The 23,906-nt window shown below is 35.3% G+C and overlaps 1 protein-coding gene across 5 annotated transcripts in view; it reads right to left on the minus strand.

Annotated features, from left to right (window-relative positions):
• Window positions 1–23,906, minus strand: part of ADK (adenosine kinase) — a 291,237-nt gene that overhangs the window by 79,238 nt on the left and 188,093 nt on the right. For all 5 annotated transcript variants that reach the window (XM_074874605.1, XM_074874604.1, XM_074874602.1 and 2 more), the window contains one exon: window positions 2,210–2,380. In XM_074874605.1, coding sequence (XP_074730706.1) covers window positions 2,210–2,380 — 171 coding nt within the window. The remainder of the gene's footprint in view (window positions 1–2,209; window positions 2,381–23,906) is intronic.

Here is a 23,906-nt window from a genome sequence, read left to right on the forward strand (position 1 = left end):
ATAAAATTGTATTGGTCTATAATGTGGAGTGAAGATAAATATAGGGAAGAATAAAAATCATGTCTAAGAGTATTGTTTGTACTAATAAAGTAACAACCACACCACTTAGTATACCTTGCTTATATGTTAACTTGCACTTTTAGTGTTTAACTAGCAAAACTGATGGAAAATGTAGCAAAAAGAAATCACAGTAAATGGGCAAAAATTCGGTGTTGGCTAGCTGAAGTGGTTCATTGCCCATCAAGGCATACATAAACACAAAAAAACCTGAATGTACTTGTAGATGAAATGAATATAGGAGACAAAAAAAAAAAAAAGGAAGCTACTAGAAGGCAGAGCATGTCAGAATGAGCTTCTCTTGAGTTTTGCAACTACTCTTTATCATAAACCATATGCAGAGAGCAGAAATACTGACAATCACAAGATACACCAGCTACTAAAAACTAGAAGTACACCATGCCAAGAGCATGGTTTCAAGTCACACAGAAATACAAGAGAATAAATCACTGCAAATAGCATTTCAACAACTCAAAAGCAGCAATGGCCAGTTTATATAGCAGAAAGCAGAGACTAAGAAATTATCAGGCTTTCAACTGATTAGTATAAATAACAAATCATAAGAGGCTGGTACTCTGAAGTATATATGTAGCATCTTTTACCCCGAAAGACAACAAAATGCTTTAGAAATTATACACAGAAAATGCAGGGAGTCTTTCAACTTTAACACACACAACAGTCCTATACAATATTTTATGACAGCAGGTGAATAATACCATAGCAAACTGAAATGGCAGGGGAAATTAAGGTAGTCTGAATACAACTTCTAAAATTGGAATGTTGCCAGTATAGTGGACTATTGCTTATAAAGTGTGCAAATATACAAAACCAGCACCTAATGAACCACTGTGATCTGAATTCTCCTAACAGGTCAATGGGGCAATGTTTAAATAAAGGATCAGCAAGGTTTAATCCCAGAAGTTTCTATGAAGCCCTTCCATCCAAACATCGACTGGACTTGGTATTACTTAATTTGTGAAATCTGACAAAATTTTTTTGTTGAGATTATACTGCTATTAAATCAAAATGTTCAGTACCATCTTTGTGAAGGACTGTATTGTGAATGACAGAATAAAGGTAAGAGTTGGCAATAGCAGTAAAATGGCTGGAAAATATTTCTTCTGTATAGTTAACTATAGTTAAAAAGTTTTCCTTATACTACTGCATCTAAAAACATTGCAATTTTCTTCATTTTAAAATACTTTTTTTAAAAAAAAGGTCTGTAACAATGCTAGCCCCTAATGTGGGCACATGGACACATGGACAATAGTGTAAAAACTGACTTGTGTTGGTGCAACTCCCTGTGTCACAATTGGGAATAACCACTGACAGGAGTAAGTCACTTTTCCATTATTTTCCTGTACTAATGTAGCTATCTTGAGAGACAAGCCCACGCTTCATTTAGGTGTGTCACACTTTCCAAGGCTTTTTTAAAGCTTTTTCTGCTGAGCAAACTAATACATATTTAAGAGCACTTTCTGAAGTGAAAAAAAATCAAAAAGTGATAGCACTACAATGACTGAAATCTGAATTAATTTGGTCTATTACCATGGACTTCCAGGCAGAATTTCATGCAACTTGTTTGCCAACTGTTGCATAGCAAAGATAAGCCTTCCTTAGATGGACTGCCAGTCCATCTACCATGAAATCAATGAGAACCTTCTAAACTAATTAACTGTATCTTAGTTTTCTCCCCCCACTTCTCCCCAAAGAGTCGTCTTCATCACAGAAAATGCTATTAATAGCAGCAGTAGGGATATGAAAACAAGTTACAGAACTTCAGCAGCTCTGCAGTAGCCTTTCACATGTTCTTTGCCAGCAGAGAGTTAACTTCTGGGTGAGTACATCATGCACATGCACAGTTATTACAAAGCAGTCAATGTATTAGATAGGTCCTCTTTTAACCTAGAGAAACTTGTTCATGTGTCTCTACACTAGAATGAGCAAGTTGTAAGCCCCTAACAGGCCAAGTGACATCTTTGGCATCTACTGAAATATCACAGTCCTGTGATCATGGATTTAATTTTCTAGTGACACTTCACATGGTCAGTCTCTCTCTCTCTAAATAACAGAGAACCAGGAAGCAGGCTCTTAGGCACAAACAGCTAGGTGCAAGAGATTGAAATACTTCAATTACTTTCGTAAGACTCACCGTCTCATTTCCAAAAAGGACGTCGACGTAAGGCATGACTTTCATCATAGGCTCTTTGTAGAACTGGCTAATAAATGGTGCAGAAAGATTCAAGCTGAAGATCTTGTTGTTTGCAGAAGCCTGAGCAGCCACTTTTAATACTGCTTCTGGTGACACCGTCAGGAAGAATCCCTGCAAGCATCCAAACAAATCATGAAATTTATTACTTTCATATTAGGAACCACGTGAAATACGCTGCTTCTAGAAGGTTTCCCCAACCCACCCTTGTCATACATGTGCACAGATAAAAAATTCTGGAAAATACTGCCTTTCCATTGAGGTATTACAGAGGTGACAAAGAATCTGTATATGCCTAGAATCACAGCCCTCCAAAATTAAATATAACTCCCTACCTCTGCATTAGTACAATTAGTACTTCTGCATTCCAAGTGCATGCCACTTTCCCATGGCAGCTAAGACTAATGTTCATATTTTAAAAGGTGATATATTATAATTCTAAACATCCCTTTTTTAGTAATAGAGTCAATTAGACTGTGCTGCTTAATTCCAAAGTCCAGTACAATGGCTGTGTACACAGCTAGGGGATTAATGAAATCCCTTGCCTGAAAAATTATGACCTTGTTTATAATAAATATGTTGAGCATGCTGTCATTGTAGTAGTTGTTTTGCACGAAAAACCTAGGGGCTTTCAGGTTTCCGCACATGTATTTTATTTCCCCCCCTCCAAAAAGTATCGTTATTTATTCTGAATATGAACATTCAAGTAAGTATTAATTGTGAAACAAAATAAATAGAATTTATGCAGAAATGACTATTTGTCCACTAAATTGTGAATGTCAATTTCAAGCCTGTATGATGAACAGTTCAAGGCTGCCATTTTGAATTTAGCACAGATGGTTACCTCAACCAGGAGGTGTTCCAGGAGTTATGTAAAGATCCCCTATAGTTTCATTAATCTACTAATTAGACAAAGGCTTAGTCTTTACACTAATTGAACAGATTTTGTATGTTTCATTTTTGTAATCCTAAAACCGATTTTACTAACTGTTCTCAAAACTCAGTGAATAATAGTAATTTTCAAGAAAGAGCAGCAACTGTTAAATTTAAGGCCAGAGATAATGTCTAAGGCATGGTAACAAACAACTTTGAGAGGAGTCTGATAAAGAAAACATCATCTCAGTCCTATCTGTAACATTGCCACCACGACACTCTAAAAGGTATAATAGTGAAACCATCTTATTTTCCAGTTTTTATCCATATTAGTATGTCTTCAGATCACAGAATATCTGTATTTTTATCCTGCATACTTCAGTTAACAGATCATCTTAGGCATTCTACTCACTGGAAAAATAATATAATGGAAAGTCTATAGATTAAAGACTACTTAGAAAGTCTTTCTATTTATTCCTCCTTACTCCACGCTCTCCAGTCTAACAAATACATGATTGATTTCAAAATCTGGGTACAATTTGCTACATGACAATAAAAGTCCAAAGGGCGCAAGAATGCTTTGCCTCTTGTGGAGTTACTCAGTACCTTAAACGACTGGAAGCTTGTAAACATCCAAGCTTCTCTGCTATTTTTACATTCTGAAGAATTAAAATGAACAGTTTATATAACATCTCGTCTCCATAGCAATCTCTACCATCTTTTAGTTTTTCATTTAATGAACAGAGTTTGATTTTTTAAAAAGTGTTCCAAACACAAAATAAAAACCTTTCATGGCTAACGTTGCCAATTGTGGATAAATCACAGATTGCTATACAGTGGTCTATGTAAATAGTAACCTGGTCAAATAATTAGGCTTCTTACCAATTTTAGGCTGAAAACTTCATCTGAACTAAAAGAAATCTGATTGTAATTTAGGGTACAGAACACTATCCCCATGAGATCTAACTCAGGCCTGCATCCAACTCCCTTTTCCTTGGAAAGGCAACATAAAAGTACCAAGATGCAGATAGGAGAGTTTGCTTTTCAGATCCTGCAAAGTAAAGGCCAGGAACTCTCAAAGGCTACAGCCCTGTCTTCTGGGTTTCTAAAAATCACTTCTGCCATTTAATTGCATTCTTCCAAGAGTTTTTTAAAACATTTAGAAATTAAGAACTGTGTGTATGAGAATTCTTTGCCAAGCATAATAACATTGTTTTGCAAAAAAAAAGTTATAGCAATGCAAAAAAAAAATCTTTAGCAGTACAATTCACACAATGGAATTAACAAAGTAGGAAGAAAATGTATAAAATCTGAACTGACCAAATTTGGGTTTAAAGAAACCTTAAGTAGACTCCCCTCCTTAAGTATATACAAATTGAGTTTGTCTCTATTTTAGTGGAATTCCAACTACAGCTATGGCCAGTATAGTTACAGGAATCCAGCTTTCTAAGTTTGAATTACAACTCGATAAGTCACAGACCATGCTATTGTAGCATGCTACAATTTTTTACAGGAATGAACTCCATTAAAACAAACAGGTTTTCTTATATCTCACTGGGATTCACAACAAAGTCACTCCAGGGCTTCCTTAGAACCACGGCCCCCACGCTCTTGCAGCTGCCACTGCTTTTGGTCCAGACAGATGTACACACAGGAATGTCTAAGTCAACTACTCCTACCTACTCTAACAACTGTTAGCCAACATTAGCAGCTTTGAGTGTAAGAATAAGCATATCTTGGTATCACTGGTTGTATTTCACTAGTAAGAAGTTCTATTCCCACTAACAAGAAGGTTAAGAGGCCCCTCAGAACATACTCTGTACCCACCTACACACCTCAGTCTACTTCTGAGAGTTTTGGGAACCTTTGTACCCTCAAAACAACTATGAGGAAAATATCTGTAATCAAAGGATGAGACAGTTAACATACAGAAATTCCAACAGCCTGAGAAAGTTATGTTGCATATGAAATGAAATTACCATGTATGTATCTATCTTTGTGAAAGAATGTTGTACCTACGAGGACATACAATAATTGGACAGTGCAGTCAAGCAAAGTGAAAGGCAGCAATATTGTACTAAGAAAACCTATTAAACTAGAATGTTTATCAGACATACTAGCAGCATGCAGTATTCCTTTGGTGTGCACTGATGGAGAGACCGAGTGTACCAGATGCTACTGCTTCATGATGTGCCACTATTTTCTGCTGCTCAAAACGTAATGAGCTTCTTTTCTATGCCAGAAGGAAGGTACCATTGTACCACAAGCCAGAGAACAAGACTGAACTAATACATACACACCAGAAAAACAGGGTGATAGACGTAATTATTTATATGCATATTTGTATGTATATACACACAAAACAAAATTATAATTTTCTTATGCACTGTAAGCAGTCCTTCTGTTTAAATATAGTCCTTTGGTGGAGAAAAAGATTTACCTTGTGGAAGAAAGAGAAACAAAAAGGAAGCAATAAGAAAAACACATTTGTGTATTGCAGAGACATGGCTATGGGAGATACAGTAGCTTGCTTGTAACGTAAGAGCTTTTACAATTCAATATTAAGATGCACATGACAGCAGTAGAAAAAGTCAAGAGAGAATATCATATTAATCTCACTTTTACAATATTCAGGAATTCTTTGATGCACCTTTTAAAATATGCCAGGGTACTGTGAATATAGGATACTCTTTTACACTCAAGTCTTTTTGTATAGTCACTAGCATTACCAGAAGGATTTGGTGGTTTTACACACGAGCAATTTGCCTTTGCAAGTCATCTCTCTCATTTTTATTCCATGCAGACCCAAAAGGTTTCTTCTGACCTAACTAGCTAGAGCAGATGTGAGGGCAGGAAATTAAGGGTGTCAAAAGTGTCAGCAGCACAAAATCAGAGAGTGTTGAAGGACCTCATGAAGCCAGAACAACTCTGGCTTTGGTGAAAGTAATTCTGTGTAAGGTGTTCTGTCCAAACTGAGAAGTCTTGCCATCATTTGTTCCCATGAAATAATGTACTTGCACTGAATTTGACTGGATTACATACATGTAATGCTTGCACAGTGAGAATCAAGGTTATTATTTTTTTTAAGCCAGTGAGTATTTTCTTAAAGCCAAAACTGAAATCTGTGACCTGGTGTACATTTAGACAAATCCAGGCCGAGATGATAACAAACAGCTTTGCAATTTTTGATTTATTATTGTTTAATAGCACAGAAGCGATGCCTGCATAAGAACATACAGAGAAAATAAATAATTGTTTTCAAGCCTACTACCTACCAAAATGCCTTTGCCCTCTCATCCTTCTAGCTCTTCCTCTTTCCTTGCCACTCCCATTTGCAGAGTAGGTTACATGAAAATAACTTTATCATATGAGTGACAGGATTTTGAACCATGGTATTCTGAGCTGATTTTGAAATGCCATTTGGTAACAATGTAAAATCAATAAATCACAAGTGTGAATCAAAATATTTAACTTTCAGAAACACATATACAACAGTCTGCTGCCATTTCAGACAAATATATTCTGCCAACATGAAAGGAACACATCATTTAATCCAAAATTATTTTATAGCAAGCATTTACATAAAAACGCAATTATGATGACATCACACTCATCCATCTAAAGGGTGGAATTCTTCAGGCACATAGAAAGTTTGACAGTTACGTAGTGACAGTCCTGATAAATACTGTGATTCAGTAAAGCCCTACAGAAATCATCTAACTTCAAGTACGCTGGCAGTTCTAGTAAAAAAGTGAGACTGCTAAGGTGCCAAAAGAACTTGCTCTGTTAAACAACAGACATAACTAAGTCAGAGCTTTTGGACCTGGTTAAGTTTCCTATATTCTGTACACAAAGAGAACTTCAAGCCACACACTTGGGCCGAAGAGACTTTCCTCAGCTCTGCTCTGCCATCAGTCTCATCTGCTGCAGTCTAGCAGAAATATCAGGGCTTGGAAGGCATGAAGCTGCAACACATGGCAATTCTTGGGATGGAGAATGAACCACTAGGTAACTTCTCTAGACAGAAGTCGTCACAGAAGGCTTCCAGGTGCCCTTAAAATCAGAAGAGACTGAAAGACTTTTGTCTTCTAGCCTCTGAACTTCACGGAGCACAGATTGGGTGCAGTCCACGTCCCACCCCCTGTGAGACAAGGGAATGAAATCATCTTCCTTCAGAACAAGAACCAGAAGGAATCTTCTTGGAATGTTAGAGCAAAAGCTCTTCATCTGTCTTAGTACTTACATGAGTTTAAAAGAGCAGGGATCAATTTAAAAACTATCTTTAACACTGAAATATCTGAGCACAATACTTGGAATGTGCAACACTCTCAAGTTAGCAGACTTAGTGAACCCTTACTTCTTCCTCTGAGTTTTGAGCATTTATACTTGCAACCTGTGCCTGCTTGAAATTATTTGTTAAATTATTTTTCCTTACTAAAATATGACAGAATAGTATCAAATGATAGCAATATTAAAATACTCATGATGTGGAAAAAACCTCCAGAAATAATTAACAAAACCCCACAAATTAAATAAACAACATGACTCTTATTAATGAAGGTGCTTGTGCTTTAAGTCATTTTTTACTTTCTCTAGGAAGGACAAAAGCTCTATATAACTACCCACTTGGGAAATGTTCAGTCTGTAAATTAGTGAAATACATGAACATTATTTTAATCTATGTACCTGTTCTTCATGTAATAGGTCATTTAGGAACTTAGAAAGTACCTACACAGTATCAATTGCATTTTGGAACTATATTTTATCTTGTACTGATCAGCAAGTGGTTACTTAATGAAACAAAACCCGCTGCTTTTCATCCAGTTCCTACTGGAGACAGTTGTTTTAAATCAGGAAGCAAGGACAGCAAGAATGCAACAATTTCTCTGAGTAATTGTTTCAGCTTGTTCCTGTATGCATTGTTTATTTTTATGAAAGTATTGCTTTATAACTGGAAAATGACTAAGCTGTAAACTATTGTTTTATCATTCTGAGTGGCCAGTGTTTCTGTTTTTGATAAAAGCCAAGTTTCAAACAGTTTTCAGTAACATAGGAAAAAACCTAACTGTCAGTAAATGTGCTTATATTGACCGTGACATTTTTCTCTATGATGGTGCCAACATGTCAGAAGGAGAGGATTGCTTTCAGACTTGAACAGCTTCTTTGTTGCTGAAGTGAACTCTGATTGCTGCCATATTAGTATCTATCAGATTACAACAGTAGCAGAAAACCTCCAGTATTTGACATTATACGTTAAAGAAAATAATTATTTTATGTATATATTACAATTTCTTTTTAATTTTACACAATTTGGAAATCTTCTTAAATTCTGATTATTACTGATTAAATTAAGCACTCTCCAGGAAGTTCTTCCAAACCATATTTAGGACAAAATAATTGTGTGACTACTTATGAGATGTATACTCACAGAGCACGTAGATGAGAACTTTAACAATGAGGTGGAGGTGTAAATGCTTATGTGAAAGAGCAGCAATATACCTAGTTTTGGTGCAGGGAAATGTCATCCCAAATAAAAAATTCTCCTATTTCCCTAGAAACTACAAAGTTAGTTAAGCTCATTTTGGCAAGATGAATTAAGATCTTAAGATGATGGTTTGACATAGCTCCCTAAAGTCTGCCCCTCTGTGAGGAAGCAAAAAAATCTCTATATTCACTCTAAAGTTCACCATACAGCTTTGTGTGAGTTTATTAAGCTCAGGGAGTGAGATTCTATTTTTATTTATACTGAATTTATAACAAAATATTGGAGGAATTATTAAACATCATTTGGGACACAGGAGTCTAGAGGTTTTATTACTTTGATTAATAATTCAACCTTTTTTGTGTCTGTTTACCCACTTGCAAAATAGTTATAATGATAAATACACCTCCATTGGCAGAATCAGTGGGAGGTTTAATTACTTAACATTACTGAAATGACTGAAATTCTGCATTGAAAGGTATTATAAAGTACAGGGTATTACCATCAATAAAATAAAAGCTGCAAATCAACAAACTGATAGAAACCAAGCTACTTTTCTTCTTTTCTCCTAGAATCCCAAAAACACTTCGCCACACTTTTTCTTCATTGAAAAGCAATTTAATCCTTATTGAGAAAGCAATGAATCTTAAAATATTTGTTAAATTGTTGATTAAAGAGAGAAACTGTTTCTTTCACCTTTCATTCTCCTAAAACAACTCTTTATCAAAATTAGGTTTGGGTAACTCATCTATTAATACAAGAATAATGTTGAGTTTAGACGAGAAAGTAGGCTCAGACATACCAGTTATTGTTTAATGAAACAATAACCAGAAGGCTAAAAACTGCTAATTGTATTATTTATGATGTTTGGAACAATGAGATAGTTGATTTTCAATCTTAATTTCCACAATTTTGAGCACAATCCCAGGGTCCCTGTCCTGGCAAATAAGTATTTCAGGAAGTATAGAATAAGGTATGGTTAATTTAGGCCCTTGATGATTGTGCAACATTTGCTTTTTTGTGTACGGCTAGTTACATTAATATAATTTGTCATCTCATTAATTATGTAAACATCAACCATATGTTGAATTCATTCAAGTTTGGTGTGTACATAATATTTACAGTATATTAGTAAATTGAGAGAATCTATGTAACTACAAATGCATAAAGAATTTCTAATTCTCTGGACAGTTAATCCTGAGTTTGAAAGCTCTATAAGCAAACATTTAAAACAAGCCTATTCCTTGATTATTCAAATAGCTTTGAACAAGAAGAGAACAAATATGAGTATCTTTTTAATTAAATGTTCTTATATCAGCACAATGGTTTATATTATAAATACAGGTAGAACACTCAAAGGCTGAAACAATGACTGACCATTGGTTTGTTAGTAGATAATCACCACTGACTGACTGGGCATCAGAAGATCTTGTAAAAATGCAGATTATTTGATATGGTTGTACAAAGCCTTGTGGAGAAGTGTTCAAAGCTTGCGTATCAGTACTACTTACTTAAGAATGTTGTTTTTAATATTCCATGGCCTAAAAACCATAAAAATTCTTCTGCTGTATACATGCAAGAGATTTTTTGGTTATGTGAATATGCACACAAATATTGTGACTTTTGGAGTGGAGGACGAAACTAATTTTGGCTTGCCCTGCTGTATTTATAAATATTAGTTTCCCTGCTCACAAAAAAAGGAAAAAGAAAAATCCTCACCAACCTCTTGCTCTATACTAGCATATACCGCTATACCTGTGCCCTCAGTGTCAGGATTCCCAGGTGATGCAGAGGAATGCAACTGTTACCTAATATAAACAAATACAGGCATGAATCCAATGCCATGAAAAATAAGTCAACTCCGCCATGACTTCTATACCTTACGGATTTCCCTGTCAACAATGTGGTCATGCTATAAAAAGTTTCATTCAAATTCAGGTAAGAAAACAGATATAAGGTATAATAAAACATAGGTATGTTTTTCCCTAAGCACTTTCATATTGAAAGACTTAAGCAGAAATCTTTCTTCCCTCCCCCCAACTACCTTTGAGATCTTGTAAATTATAAGAACATAGCAGCATGGGGATTAAATATTAATCAAAGTCATTACCATGATCGTTAGAACATATTTCAAGAGCCCCAAAGAAAGAGCATATTATTTCACTAATAAAGATCATATCATCAGAAAGACTAAACTGATTAGCATGGTAGGTGTGAAGAGAAAAAAAGAAATGATCAAGAGGTAATACAGAAGATTTCTGAAGCTTATTGCACTATTCAAATGCTAACTCACCCTTTAACTGAGTCTGTTTAAGCAAAGCAGATTCACCATGGGCAAAACAGAGCTCTACATAGAACCACAGAAGCATATACTGTATTTACAAAATGTAATTTTGCTGAGGGGAAAAAAAAAACCCACACAACAAAAAAAGAAGGATCCAAACTCCATAAATTATATCAGTGAAAAATCCAGAGCAGCTCTAAAGCTTCAGTGGAAATCTGAATTCATTTGGTGTGCAATAGGGCTACCCAAAGCACAAGCAGAGCACCTGAAACTTTGTTCACAGGGTGACATTATTTGCATTAAAGTAATGACAAGTTTTATGGAATAATAGGACTTTTGCTATTTGGAAATTAAGGTGTAAAAGATTAATAAAACAAATACTCTCTCCCTCTCCCCAATGTATTTGGTAGGTGATTTTAAACATCCTACATGTCCTTATGATATATTTAATTTAATGTATAAGCACCACTATTGCATAAAATTAAGAGCATAGTAAAATAAAATGCTCAGAACTAAAAAAGTAATTGGCAAAATAATAGAGAATGTATTTCTTTCAATTTCTTCTGGCCCACCAAGTTTAAAAGTAAGTGTGTTAACATTTCCTTTTAAATATCACTCTTCTCACAACTCTAGCCCCAGAACCACAATTCCAAAAAGACTTCTTTCACAGCAAATATAACATTTACTGTGAACATGCAATTAGGTCCTAATCACTTAGATTAATTACCACATCAGGGTTTACAATAAAACATTTATTGCTCACACTTCCACACATTAAAATTAATTATTTAAAAGAACATTAATGTTATTGCTTGGACTTTTAATTTTCATTATATAAAGACTGTTGAATGACTTCGTTTCTGAATACACAAATAAATGAGGGTCAGGACCTATGATAATTCTAATAACTATTAAGAAATATAGTTGAAATGTGGACAGTTACTGAACTCTAAACAAAGACATTTTCACTTAACTTAGTTTGGGTAATAATAATTTACTGTGGAACACTTTCAATACAATGAGCTATATAAGTGCCTAGTATTATTACAGTCTGAATGAGTACTTTCTTCAAATTCAAAATGCGGGGGAATACCCTTAACTATTAGCTTTTTAGAGCCAAATAATACTTACATTAAGTTCCTGTTTCTAATGAACTCGTGAGCTCACACCTCAGAAACCCACTTTTAATAGCAGGCCCACTATTGTAACCAGGGAGAGTAGTGTTAGTCTTTTACTCCCAGATCTTATAACCCGAGAGAAAACTTCTCTGTTAAGACACTGTTTTCTATGATACCGTATTGTGGGAGTAGCAAGTTTCAGTAGGGCCTTCAATTTGCACTGCTATTCAAGATGCTTGAATACTCTAAGTTTTAATTTTCTACTGAGTATTTTCCATACTTCTCTATTTGAAAATTACTCCAGTCCTGTCACATTATTTGCCCACCTTCCCAGAAAATCAGACTACAGATACAGAAAATATGACTGAGCAAACATTTTTTTGCATTTAATTAAAAGGTGTAATATTTTAAAAACCGGTTTTAGATCAATAAAAGATCAAGTTAGGTGGTCAGGCTATGGCAGAGAACTAACCTTTCTTGATGCAGAATACCTCTGCATTTTCAAGTAAAATGATTTTGAGAAAAGGAAACCCCTGAAACTTAGTGAGCAAATACCTATTTGTTCCCTAAGAATGCGTGGCCTGTGACAACACCCCTTTAGCCATAAACTTCAAATTTGCTCTACCAAACCTCAGGTTGTCCATTCCAACCTGAATTATTCTAGAAATCTATGATATACTACATCTGCGTGTATTTGAAAATTATGGACAAAAAAAATGTGGACAAAGCATATAGCCTCCAATGTTCTATCAGCTTCTAAGAGAGTATTTCAGAGCAGAGCATCCCTGATATTGCATATACCTCTAACAATCATGTAAGAAATTAGCTATTTTACTCTGAAATAAACAACATAAAATGTATATACTTTGTAAATGAGCCATGTAAATGCATTAGGAGTAGAATAACACCTTAGAGGTTAAGGTCCTCTTGCAGCCCTTCAATTTCAAATGGAGTCTCTCTGAATTCCAAATTATGAAGTCAATGAGATCTTAATAATGCCTACAGCCCTATATGTAGACAGTCTTTTAGAAAGGAATGAGCTTTGCTACAAGAATATTAATTTATGAAAAAAATTTTCCCTGCTCTTTTGTGTCCTTTACTTGAATCTCTGCTATCCAATTTGTGTCTTTGAAAACAGAGAGAATAAGAAAAATAGATACTAAAGCTATCGTAATTTATTTAGCAGTGTTAACTTATGTGCAAATTTATACACTATAACCATGATTTTCTAGATTAGAATATCAATGAATAAGTTTGACATATTGGACACATATAAATAAAGTCAAATGAAAAAGCACTCCTTTTCAAATCAGCTTTTAAGCTCATGTTTTAGTGCTTCTATAAGAAAAGAAGTCTGGATCTCTCAAAATCACCTCCTCAGTTCTGAGAGTTTAAATCCATTCTTTATGCTAAATAATTTCTAGTTTTTAAACAGCCAAACTAGAATATTTTGGAACGGTATAATAAATAACCTTATTTTAGGGAATGAAAATTATTGGTCCATGTCAAAGTAAAATGCAGCATACATTCCTCCAAGCAAACATGGAAAGTCTCTGTCTCAAGTTTTTGATATATTTTTATGTATCTATATCAATGGCATGCCTTCATTTATAGGAAAGCCCAGTGATTCTGTATTTATTGGAGCTTGCTCTCTCTTCAAAACAGCTAACTATGGAAATCAAGGATTTTCTCTTCACTCCTGTCCCTGCAATAGTTCTTCATCCACATCTATGGTCCAGCCCTGCCAGTAGTCTAATAAGAAACAAAACACTGGCAGAGTGGTATCAAACACTTCTACAAATAACAGGAAAAGAAAGTGATTGATGGTACCTCCAAAGCAGAGTACAGAAGCCATGAATAAATAGTTTACATTTCTTCAACTTTCTGATACTTAGAGCTCTAATTTTCTTCAGGAAGGGCAGTGGAGACACACATCAACTATTTTCAGAAAACTTTTCCTGGAAACCAATATCTATATGATACTATTTAGAACATCTTCTGCAGAACAAAATTAAGCTTAAGAAGCTCCCTTCTGAAACAGATGCTTGAAGGCCACTATAAATCACAGGACAACATATTTCTCTCTCCAATAGTCAAGTTTATCCATAGTAATAATTGTTGTTAATCAAAGGGTTAAGTAGTTGGTAATGACATGAACCACAAAAAAAATTACTTGACAAGATTCCACCCTCATTCCAATCTCTACCAAAGTGTCAAATGTAATTATAAATTTTCACCAAAGATGTCAGATTCTTATGTTAATCTTTGCACAATCTGACATTGCCATTCTTCAACTTTTATAGATGTGAACAGTTATCACTTTGTTTGTATGTCACCACAGACAACATAATCAATAGTTTTCATATCTTTCTGTTCATACTTTTTGTTAAAATGAATTTTGTGAGTGCTGCTTACTTTTGTTCCACTATGAAACTTGTTACTGCTTGAATAGAGAGTACTTAATCTCAACAATAAACATTATAATGTATGATAAAGCAGTCAGGAAAAGAAAAGGTTCAACATTTTTTTCCAGTCCCCATTTTAACATACTCTGTCCTTATCAAATTAATATCTAACAACAGTGACACGAAAGCAACACAATGGACGGCTTTGTTCACTTTAGATGTACTAATTTGAAGCACAAACTGCCTTTCACTCCTTTTCCTTTTATGCTCTGTATTTCTGTAGTAAGAAAATCTTACTCCATAAAACTCAGTGCAAAAAATTTGTAACTGGAAATAACTGGTCTATAAAATATTACCTGTCCTCATCAACAATTTAAACAGGATCCACAAACAAATGGATTGCTTGTTTATTGTTTCTATACTCAAATAGCCACCAGGCAGGCTGGAGAGGTATTCTTTCTAACCTGTCACTCAGGTGAAAGTACTATGCAGGCACATTCAGCTCTTCCTGCAGTTCTACAGCAAAACTCCTCAAGGTCTGAACACAATCAGCACAGTTGCTCTGTACTGCAAATGGACACCGATAGATTTTCATAAAAGTTGCAAATGACACTCGTTGAAAATTGTTTACTGTAGTATAGTGGCTCCTGTGAAGGTAAATTGATCCTTGATATGTCTACTCATATACCTATTCTCCATGGATGCTATGAAGCACAAAGACTTCAAAAAAAGGTATTTTTTTTAAATCAGTCACCAGGGCATAAAACTGAAATGTAAACAGAAGAATAAATTTCTTGCTGGCATAGGCTTTACATTAGCTTTTACAAATGAGCACCATTGTGCCAACAGTGAAACTGGTCCTGATTTTGTAACGTTTGCTGAACGTTAGAGATTGAGTTTCTTGACAAGCATCTGATGGGAAATTTCCCTTCTGGGCACCAAAACAGACAAAACTGCTCCAATAGAAAGAACTTACTCTGAATATGATGATTTAGCTTAGGTTTTAGACTTTAGCTTGACCAAATGAATATTTCAGACACTTAATATCCGACAAAGAGAGTGACGATTTTCTGTTGCCAGCACCCAACTGATTTCTTCCAGTGTGAACTAGAACCAGTTAAAGTCTGCTTCATCCACACCTTTCTAGCTTAAAATTGATATACATCATCATAGGAGAATATGCTTATGTCACCTAACTGCTAGGTTTAGCCAGAGGTAATTACTGTTACTCATTAGAAACTGCAGCCCTGGCCTTGTCTAGAAGCAGAGAAATTACATGACTCCTTGAATGAGAACTTCAGATCCATGAAGCTATGCACTTAACTTTGTAAATCCAACAGTACTGAAGTCTAGTCTAATGCACATCCATAACCAATGAGTAATAACACCATGGTATGGTTCAGGCTGCTGAAAAAGCAGATTTTGGAGAATGTGTTGCAGCACAGCAGTACTTCATCATATGTGTAAGAAACAAGAGTCTGAGGTGTTTTCTGACCCTATTTACTCCTGACAAATTGCATTCAGATGTGCAGGAGTTGCAGAAGTCTTCCTGTGAAGTTGCTTTTCCAGCATCTACTCTCCACAACGATTGCTTGTATCTCATGTACCCTGTCCACTCTAATCTCAGAGCAAAGGAACTTTAGAATATTCACTGTGAATAATAGTCCTTGGAAAATATTCAACAATTTTAAGTCTGTATGATACATTTTAGAATTTAGATATTTAATAGCACTGATGACTAGCAATTTTCCACAATTACCATCATAATCATTCTATGTTCTGAGAAGAGGATACATATGACAAGGAGCTGTTTGAAAAATTAAACTTTTATAAAACATCTTCTGAATGTCTGACATTTTGATACAGTAATACTTTGTCTGCTTTTCTGACTGCCTGTTACAAATTTGTATTTGCTTTTGGGTATTCTTCTTATGGCAAAAAAGTCTGTTCTAAGGAGATCTGTACCTTGGTTTTACTACAGTGAATTATGTATCTATTCAGAGATCATGCTCTCCCAAATGAACATCCAAGCCTGTTAAAACAGTCTGCCAACATACTGTGAAGATCTGGGAAATGGCACACCCTCACAAATGCCAGATGTAATTCTGCCCACAAGAAAAGTCAGATGGATTCCTCCAATAAATTCCTACTTCTTTTGTCTGCCTCTTGGTTGATATATGATACCACTGCAGATGTATCCAATTTTATTAAAATTTGTCCCACCAGCTCCCTTCTGAAAGGAGAATTTTCAAATTTATTCTGAGTTTGTACACATTTTGTGATAAGTTGTTCCTAAGCTGCAAACCAAGTGTTAAGTTTTATTACATTTAGTTCAGCAGGGTCTATATCTGGTCAGACAATCTGTTGTGTTTGTGATTTTAAAAGACAGCTATATTTCACTAAAGGTTCTTGAATGTTTGGGCTCCCATTTCAGTATTTTTTTCAGTTAGCACTGAAACTGGAATTATTATGTCCACTTTGGCCTAGTTTGAAAATCATCATAACTAGCAGTGAAGTTCAAACACCAAGACTTCCCACAAGACTACATGCAAGAGACAAAGATCTTATCACAGCTAGCTCTTCAAATCCTAGCTGAAGCTTTGCTAAAGAACTGAACTGTAAGAATAACATTCTTTAGTGTTTATAGCTTTATATAGAAAGCTTTTCCTAAATGAGTGGCTAATAATGTACTTCAAACTATGGAGATAGTGGTAAATCTGTTCTTAAAGATGTCACATAATTCCTCCATTTCAAAGACATATCTAATGTTAAAAAGTAAACTCACACAGTTGAAAGCCAACAAAATTGTCTATGGTCTTTGCTGAATTTGATACTAATAAAATTCTGAACTATTCCGAAAACCTCATGTCCTAAAAATCATCATGTGGTAGAAAAGTATCCACTAGAAAGTTAAAAAAAAGAGTAACAATTCAAAGTAATTTTTTAAAAATCTTTTTGAGTGAATATTTACTATGACTTTAAGCACGATAATTTACAAGTAGTTATATATACTAAGAGAACAACTGTAGTTGCTACACATTCAAGATTTTCCTAAGGGGTCATTCTTAGGAGGCTGGGTCAAAATTTTTTGAATTGGGAAGTATTAAGACTTGACATTAGGCTAATATTAAACAATCTTTCACTGAATTACTCATACATTTAAAGACTGATGAAATAACTCCATATAAATAAATCCACAAACCAAAATACAGATATACAAACATACTGTTTGTTCTGCATGTACAGCAGCTAAGCTTCTAACTCAACTTGTCTTTGTGTAGTATTACTACCCTTTAGAAAAGCGGGTGTTTTGTTTCTAAAAATGACATTTTCGGCATTATGCGCAAATTACTTAGGATTCTGAAGATATTGCCCAACAGTCATTCTCCCACTCCCAGTCACTCATTTTGTTACTAGTGTTTGCAGAGACTGATGATCGAGAATGTCCTTTGTGGTTAAGTTTTTGTGTTCCACTTTCTTCCTTCTCAACTGAGTGTATTATAGTTTGATCCTATTCACATTTAAGGGATCTCAGAGTGTAAAAGTTAGTGATGCTCACTGGGAGATACTTTTCTGCTTGGAGATACAGAAGGGAAAAATATTGTGTGAGAAACAGGGAGATAAATTTTAACACAAGTGTGAAAATGAATTGGGGTAACTTTTTGTCACTATGGTGTCACAGCTGGTCCTGTGACAGATGAGTCTTAGTCTGCATATGAAATGAATATACACTAAAAACTTTATTAATAGGAAGTATTAATTACTTCAAGATGATAACATACCTTGGATCTAAATCAGATGCCGCTCAAGGGCACACTGGGGATAACTAATATTGTTATAAGAGTGTCTTTCTCATGTGAGAAAAATACAGTAAAGATTCTATATATTTCAGTTCTTGCACAAAACTATCCAAAAGCATATTGGGGCTTCCCATAGAAACGGAAAACCTCTAAAAGGGGCCTTTAAAGTTGGCAAAATCAGCAAATTTAATCTATCCACTTTCTTTTGACCTTTAAACCTGACCTGAAAAAAGTGTTCAGCAACATAAATTTGATCTCTGAAGGCCTGCTGCAGATCTCATTTTCTGCTGTTTTTCCATTAGGCATTTATGGGACTTGCTGGTGTTACAGGGGACTAGTAAAATGTCGAAGTAATCCTGCAGTTCCTGTGTATGAATTCAGCTTTTCCCTATGAGATGATAACATTTTTTTTTCCCCTGCCAAGGCTTTTTCAGATACTGGAGTATAAGACTAATACCATAGGTGTGATGTTATTTTTTTTTCATTTGGTAACATTAACCAGATCTAGCAGTTCAAGTGTTGAAACAAAAGAATTCTTTCCTGAGCCAATAAGGTGGCTTGGTGCACATCTGCACTAATTGAAATCACAGCATGGCTTTTCAGGATAGGAATTGTATCCAAAGCATACAGAGGATTTGAAGATCTTGGTTGTGTGTTTGTACATTCTCTTAAGTGCAGAGGAAACCAGCTGCTTCCATTTATAAACTGTGCTGATACATGTGCCTCAATGTACCAATGACATAATGTGCAACTTAGCAAGCTAAAGATTTGCCAACTGTTTTAATAAGAAAAAGGAAAGGATGGGTATAGAAGGTAAGACAATAGAAAAGAATTTATGATAAAGGTATCTAATTTTCAAGTAGCACATTTTGTAATTTATAGTAATTTATCTTATAGTAGAATTGACTACGTTCTTCTTTCTGAAGTGTTCTTTTTCTCTCGACTTCCATAACTTTTCCCTTTTTTGATGCTCATATCTCTCTAACAACTCCTTCAGCACATCTTTTGAAAGATCTTCCTCAGTGTTCCTGAATATGGTTATACAGGTTGGTTTAAGACATCTTTACACTACCTCTAGCTCTAGCCTATTTCCAGGTAATTGTTACCAAACACATATTTAAGCTGATAGTGGAAGGACCTTTCTCCCTCCCTCTCTCTCTGTTCAAGTCTTGATTTATTCTGTCCAAGCTGAGACCCACACTTTCAAACCACATTCTCAATTCAAATCTTTTTTAGGACTTCATTTTAATTCTTCTAATAGTTTCTGCATAACATTTCTTTTACTTTTTAGTCACACAGCTTAAACTGACCAGACATCACCTTATTTCAACTGACCTTGAAAAAGAAATAATTTCCAGCCTGTATCTAATCAGATCACTTTCCATTCATCTCCTTATTGATTGCATCAAGTATTCAGTACCTGGTTCCTCTTTCTGGCTTTCCTACCCATCTTAAACCAGATTATCTGTGAGCACTTACCACTCACTACTTCACTTTTGAAACAATTAGCTATCTGCTTTTATTCCATTCTGTCCCACAAGCAGATGAAGTGCTTCTCATAAGCCTCTCCTTTTCCAGGTCCATTATAGAACTTTTACCACCAGTGATTCTGGGATACTCAGACCAACATCACTGCTATGTTCTTATTTCCATGTGCTTTCCCTACTGCACGCTTTACAACAGGAAATATTTCTTTGAGTAGCACGCCAACAGGGCTTGGATCTGTCATTAAGGCTCCAAGGCACTAAAATAATAGGATGAAAAAAGAAAAAGTTAAGTTTGCATGACAGGTTGTAGAGAAGGTTCCAGGGACAGAGAGGAGAGAGAGAAGGGGTTTGATTGTGTGTTTACTTCCTCTGTCCTCACATAATACTGACCAAAGTCAGTCCTGTCCACACTCTGCAATTGTAGTAAAACAACAGAAGAAATGGAGGGGGAATAGTTCTAATTATTTTGTTAAACAGGAAAAATAAGACCAATCATTATCAATTGCTAACTTGATCCTGGAAAATCATAAATTCATTTCCATTCCAGAAGGAAATACTGCACAGAAGAGGGATGTATAACAAAGACAATTAGGATTCTGACATTCTCACAAGAGAAGTAAAATTTGATTCAATCAGGGACTGAATTTCAGTATCAGCACTTAAGATAACAATTAAGATTGCGGCCACATACAATCATAAGCGTTCCTTTCAAAAAAATTTCATATAATTAAAGGTGCTAGTTTCCACATCAAATTCCACTTTGGATGTGGTTAAATTCCAGCTTGGTTAAGTATTTCCTGTCTATTTAATTTCATCCTGTAGATCCAGCTGCACATAGTTATTCCACACTTCCTGTCCTAAACTATCACATAGTGCTGTTGTGAGTCATTGAGCAGCTTCATTCTTTTTGATTCTTTATATGATGTATCAATTATGTCATCTAGAAAGTGCTTTGAGACTGTCTGAGAAGTTACCAGAGATGTCAGGTTATATCCCTAACAAATAACATGTAGTCCAAACTTTAAAAACCGCCAACTTTTAAAAGGTAATATAAGCCAACTAAGGATTGGTAGATTTTGGCAAATTATGCAGAGTCCACTAAAAAATAAAAGCCAAATAAAAATTAATTCCAGAACACAGTTTTCAGAAAAGTTACTTCAATTTTCCTCATAAATAGGCTGCAGTTTCTGTGGTGGCATTAAGAAGAAAAACCAAGGAGATTTAGAAATAATTATACAAAACTAAAAAACTGATAAATATATTTGTCTATATTTCGTCTCTTTCACTTAAATAAAAAGTAGGTGACAAAACCAGAAGTATGCACTGTCAATCACTTAGCAATACCCTAGCATTCTAACAGCTCACAAAGGACTAGAGAAACTGACTCCTCAAATAACACCTGGTCTAAAAGCCTTAAAAGCATTTAAAAACCCTGATCAATATATAAAACTGAACCATACATAATCCCCAAAGGGAATCAAGTCACTTTTATTCTGCAGTCAGAGGTAGCAATAGAAGCTCTTGACTGTCAGAGGACTTCTTGCCAGCTCTGACAGACTTGGTAAACCTAGGGTGTTGCTGTTTACATTTTTTTCATTTGGGATTCAGTCATATAATCGAGTATCAGTTGTTCATATTATTCTTCTATTCCCTCAGTTAGACAACTAAGGCCTCTGTGAACTGAACTCAGAAACCAGGATTCTTTGACAAGCAGAATGGCAGAAGCCATCCCTTAAAATCTTCTATTGTTACATGCAGGGGAAAGAAAAAGAAATAGTGCTCTAGCCACGAACAAGTAACAGGTAACACTTGAGACCACGATCGGAACTACTGATGTTTCTAAGTGTTCTCCCTGGGTGCCTTCAACATGCAGTACTTCCCCAGTCACAAGCACTAAGTATGAAACAAGAAAAATGGTTTTGGAGGACAAGAATGTATTTGTCAGTGTGGGTAAGCAAAGCAACAATATATCTAAATGAGCGATGAGTAAAACATTCATCCACATGGGAGCTGTCCCATAACTCTCTTGTCTACAGCCTGAATAACCAACAGGAAAATTTACCTGAAGATGGCCCCAATTCCCATCGCTTTAAACCATCATTTCTGGTTTTACGTCTGAGCGTTAGGCCCGAACACCTGAAGCATGTTTTTTCAGGACAGCAGGGAAGTTAATGCCAGGCATTTAGGAAAGTGATGTCCATTCTTGTACTGAAGCTGCATCACCCAAGCCTCTGTGTTACAACAGTGATGGGATCGACTCGCAGGAGCTCAATTATCAATGATGCAACTTCAGCAAAAAAATTCCTCTCTTGACTGTACCACACTGATGAGTAAACTCAGCTATACCTGAATCAATCTCCCCCTTTCCAAAGGCTGACAGAACTTTTCCAGTGAACTCCTCCGTGTGTATCATCTCTAGCCGCATAATCTACCGATTGGCACACAGTTCTTGTGAGGAAGTAAAAATGGCATGGATGTGACTTCAGCAGAATGCTTCCTCCTGACATTGATTGTTTATTAAAAGGAATAAACTCTTCTTAGTATATATACACTACCAATTACAAATTTAGCTCTAGTTAAGACAGGCCCATGGACATCACCATAAGAATTATTCATGAAAGTTTTATATAATTGAAGACTAGTTGGTAACTACCTTTTTCCCTTCTTAACCAACAGTTAGGAGTAGTGAACTTCTTATTCTAGTTTCATCCTACAAAACTTAGACAAGGTCCATCTACACAGCATTGCCATTTTTTTCAAGAAACCTAGTTAAAACATTGCTTTGACATTGTTAACAAATCTAGATTCATCACTCAAATGGGTTTGAACCAAATTTATGTTCTTAAACAAGCTGGTGCTCACTGTGTCTCAAAACCAAGGTAAAAACACAAGATAAACATATGCTGCTATGATACCATGTGTCACAAGGCATCAAGGGGACTGACCCATTTTCTACCAATACCAGAGACAACACCTTAGTAAGACAAATTGCATTCATGCTATAGAGTATTTAAAGTCTGCAAATACTTGTTATAATTCCTTCAGCACGTTTCAGGCTAATGACCCACAATAGTGAAAGTGCTACTGGTTTTACAATGCAGATCAACGCTTATAAGCAGTGAACAGCTTCCCTTGACTTTATACAAATTATAAGTTGCTCTGGAGAAATGGTAACAGCAAACTAAGTAAATGTAATTTCTCTTTCATTTGCTCTTCTGTAGATAACAGTACTTGATTGCCAATAAACTTTCTCTGCTCTTGAGTGAGGAGAAAAAGTTGCACACATGTAAATACATGCAAATGAATCCATGAATGTAAGCCTGGACACACAGAGATACAAACAGGGAGACACCAGTTAAGCTATTTTCACATTCAACCTCAAATCACTTCTACTGTAACATACATATAATGCTTTACATCAGTGTAACTTGAAATAAATACTTTATTCTTTCTAAATATTTTTGCTGATGTAGGGAAACATGACCAAACAATGAGTCTTCATTTAGCAGTGGAAACCCAGAAATGATATTTGCCTTTTTATTAAAATAACATGTGAAAGATGTATTACAGATTGAACTTCCTTTTGGAAACTTTAGCTGCCCTGGGAGGCAACACAGCCTATAATATTTCTTACTAAGAATATCCATAATAGTTTTGGAAAGGCCTTAAAATAAAATCTAAAATATGCATGAAATATATGTTTTTCATGAGTTCTTTCTTCCCCTGTCTTTTCCTCATGAGCTCTAAAATGCCAATTTTAATGTTTTAATATGTAATTCAATTCAGTTAGTCTTTTCACCCTTTGCCTTATAGAACTTAGGAGAGAAAGGTTGAAAAGTTAAAGAAAGAGGGAATTTATCTAATTAAAATGAAATCTTTTAATGATGTTATGAAACCACTCAGAGCAATGTTTTAGATTTGCTCCTGCTGTTGTTTGAAGCTGTGGTGTTAAAAATGCCCTGGTTAGAGTTACAGACTGTTCTAAAAAACTGTGAGGAATTTATGTAGGATTTAAAACAGACACATGCTTTTAAAGTCAAGAACCTTCAAATACTACAGCTAATCCACACAATAATTCAACAACCAACCCATGCTCAAATTCCTAACAGATACCATATGCAACCTGTAATAAAAACTGCATCAAGGTATTTTAAGCAATGGGATAATTTCATTTTCCACTTAACAGCCCTA

This window comes from Strix uralensis, chromosome 7, assembly GCF_047716275.1.
Source record: "Strix uralensis isolate ZFMK-TIS-50842 chromosome 7, bStrUra1, whole genome shotgun sequence".
Lineage (NCBI taxonomy): Eukaryota > Metazoa > Chordata > Aves > Strigiformes > Strigidae > Strix > Strix uralensis.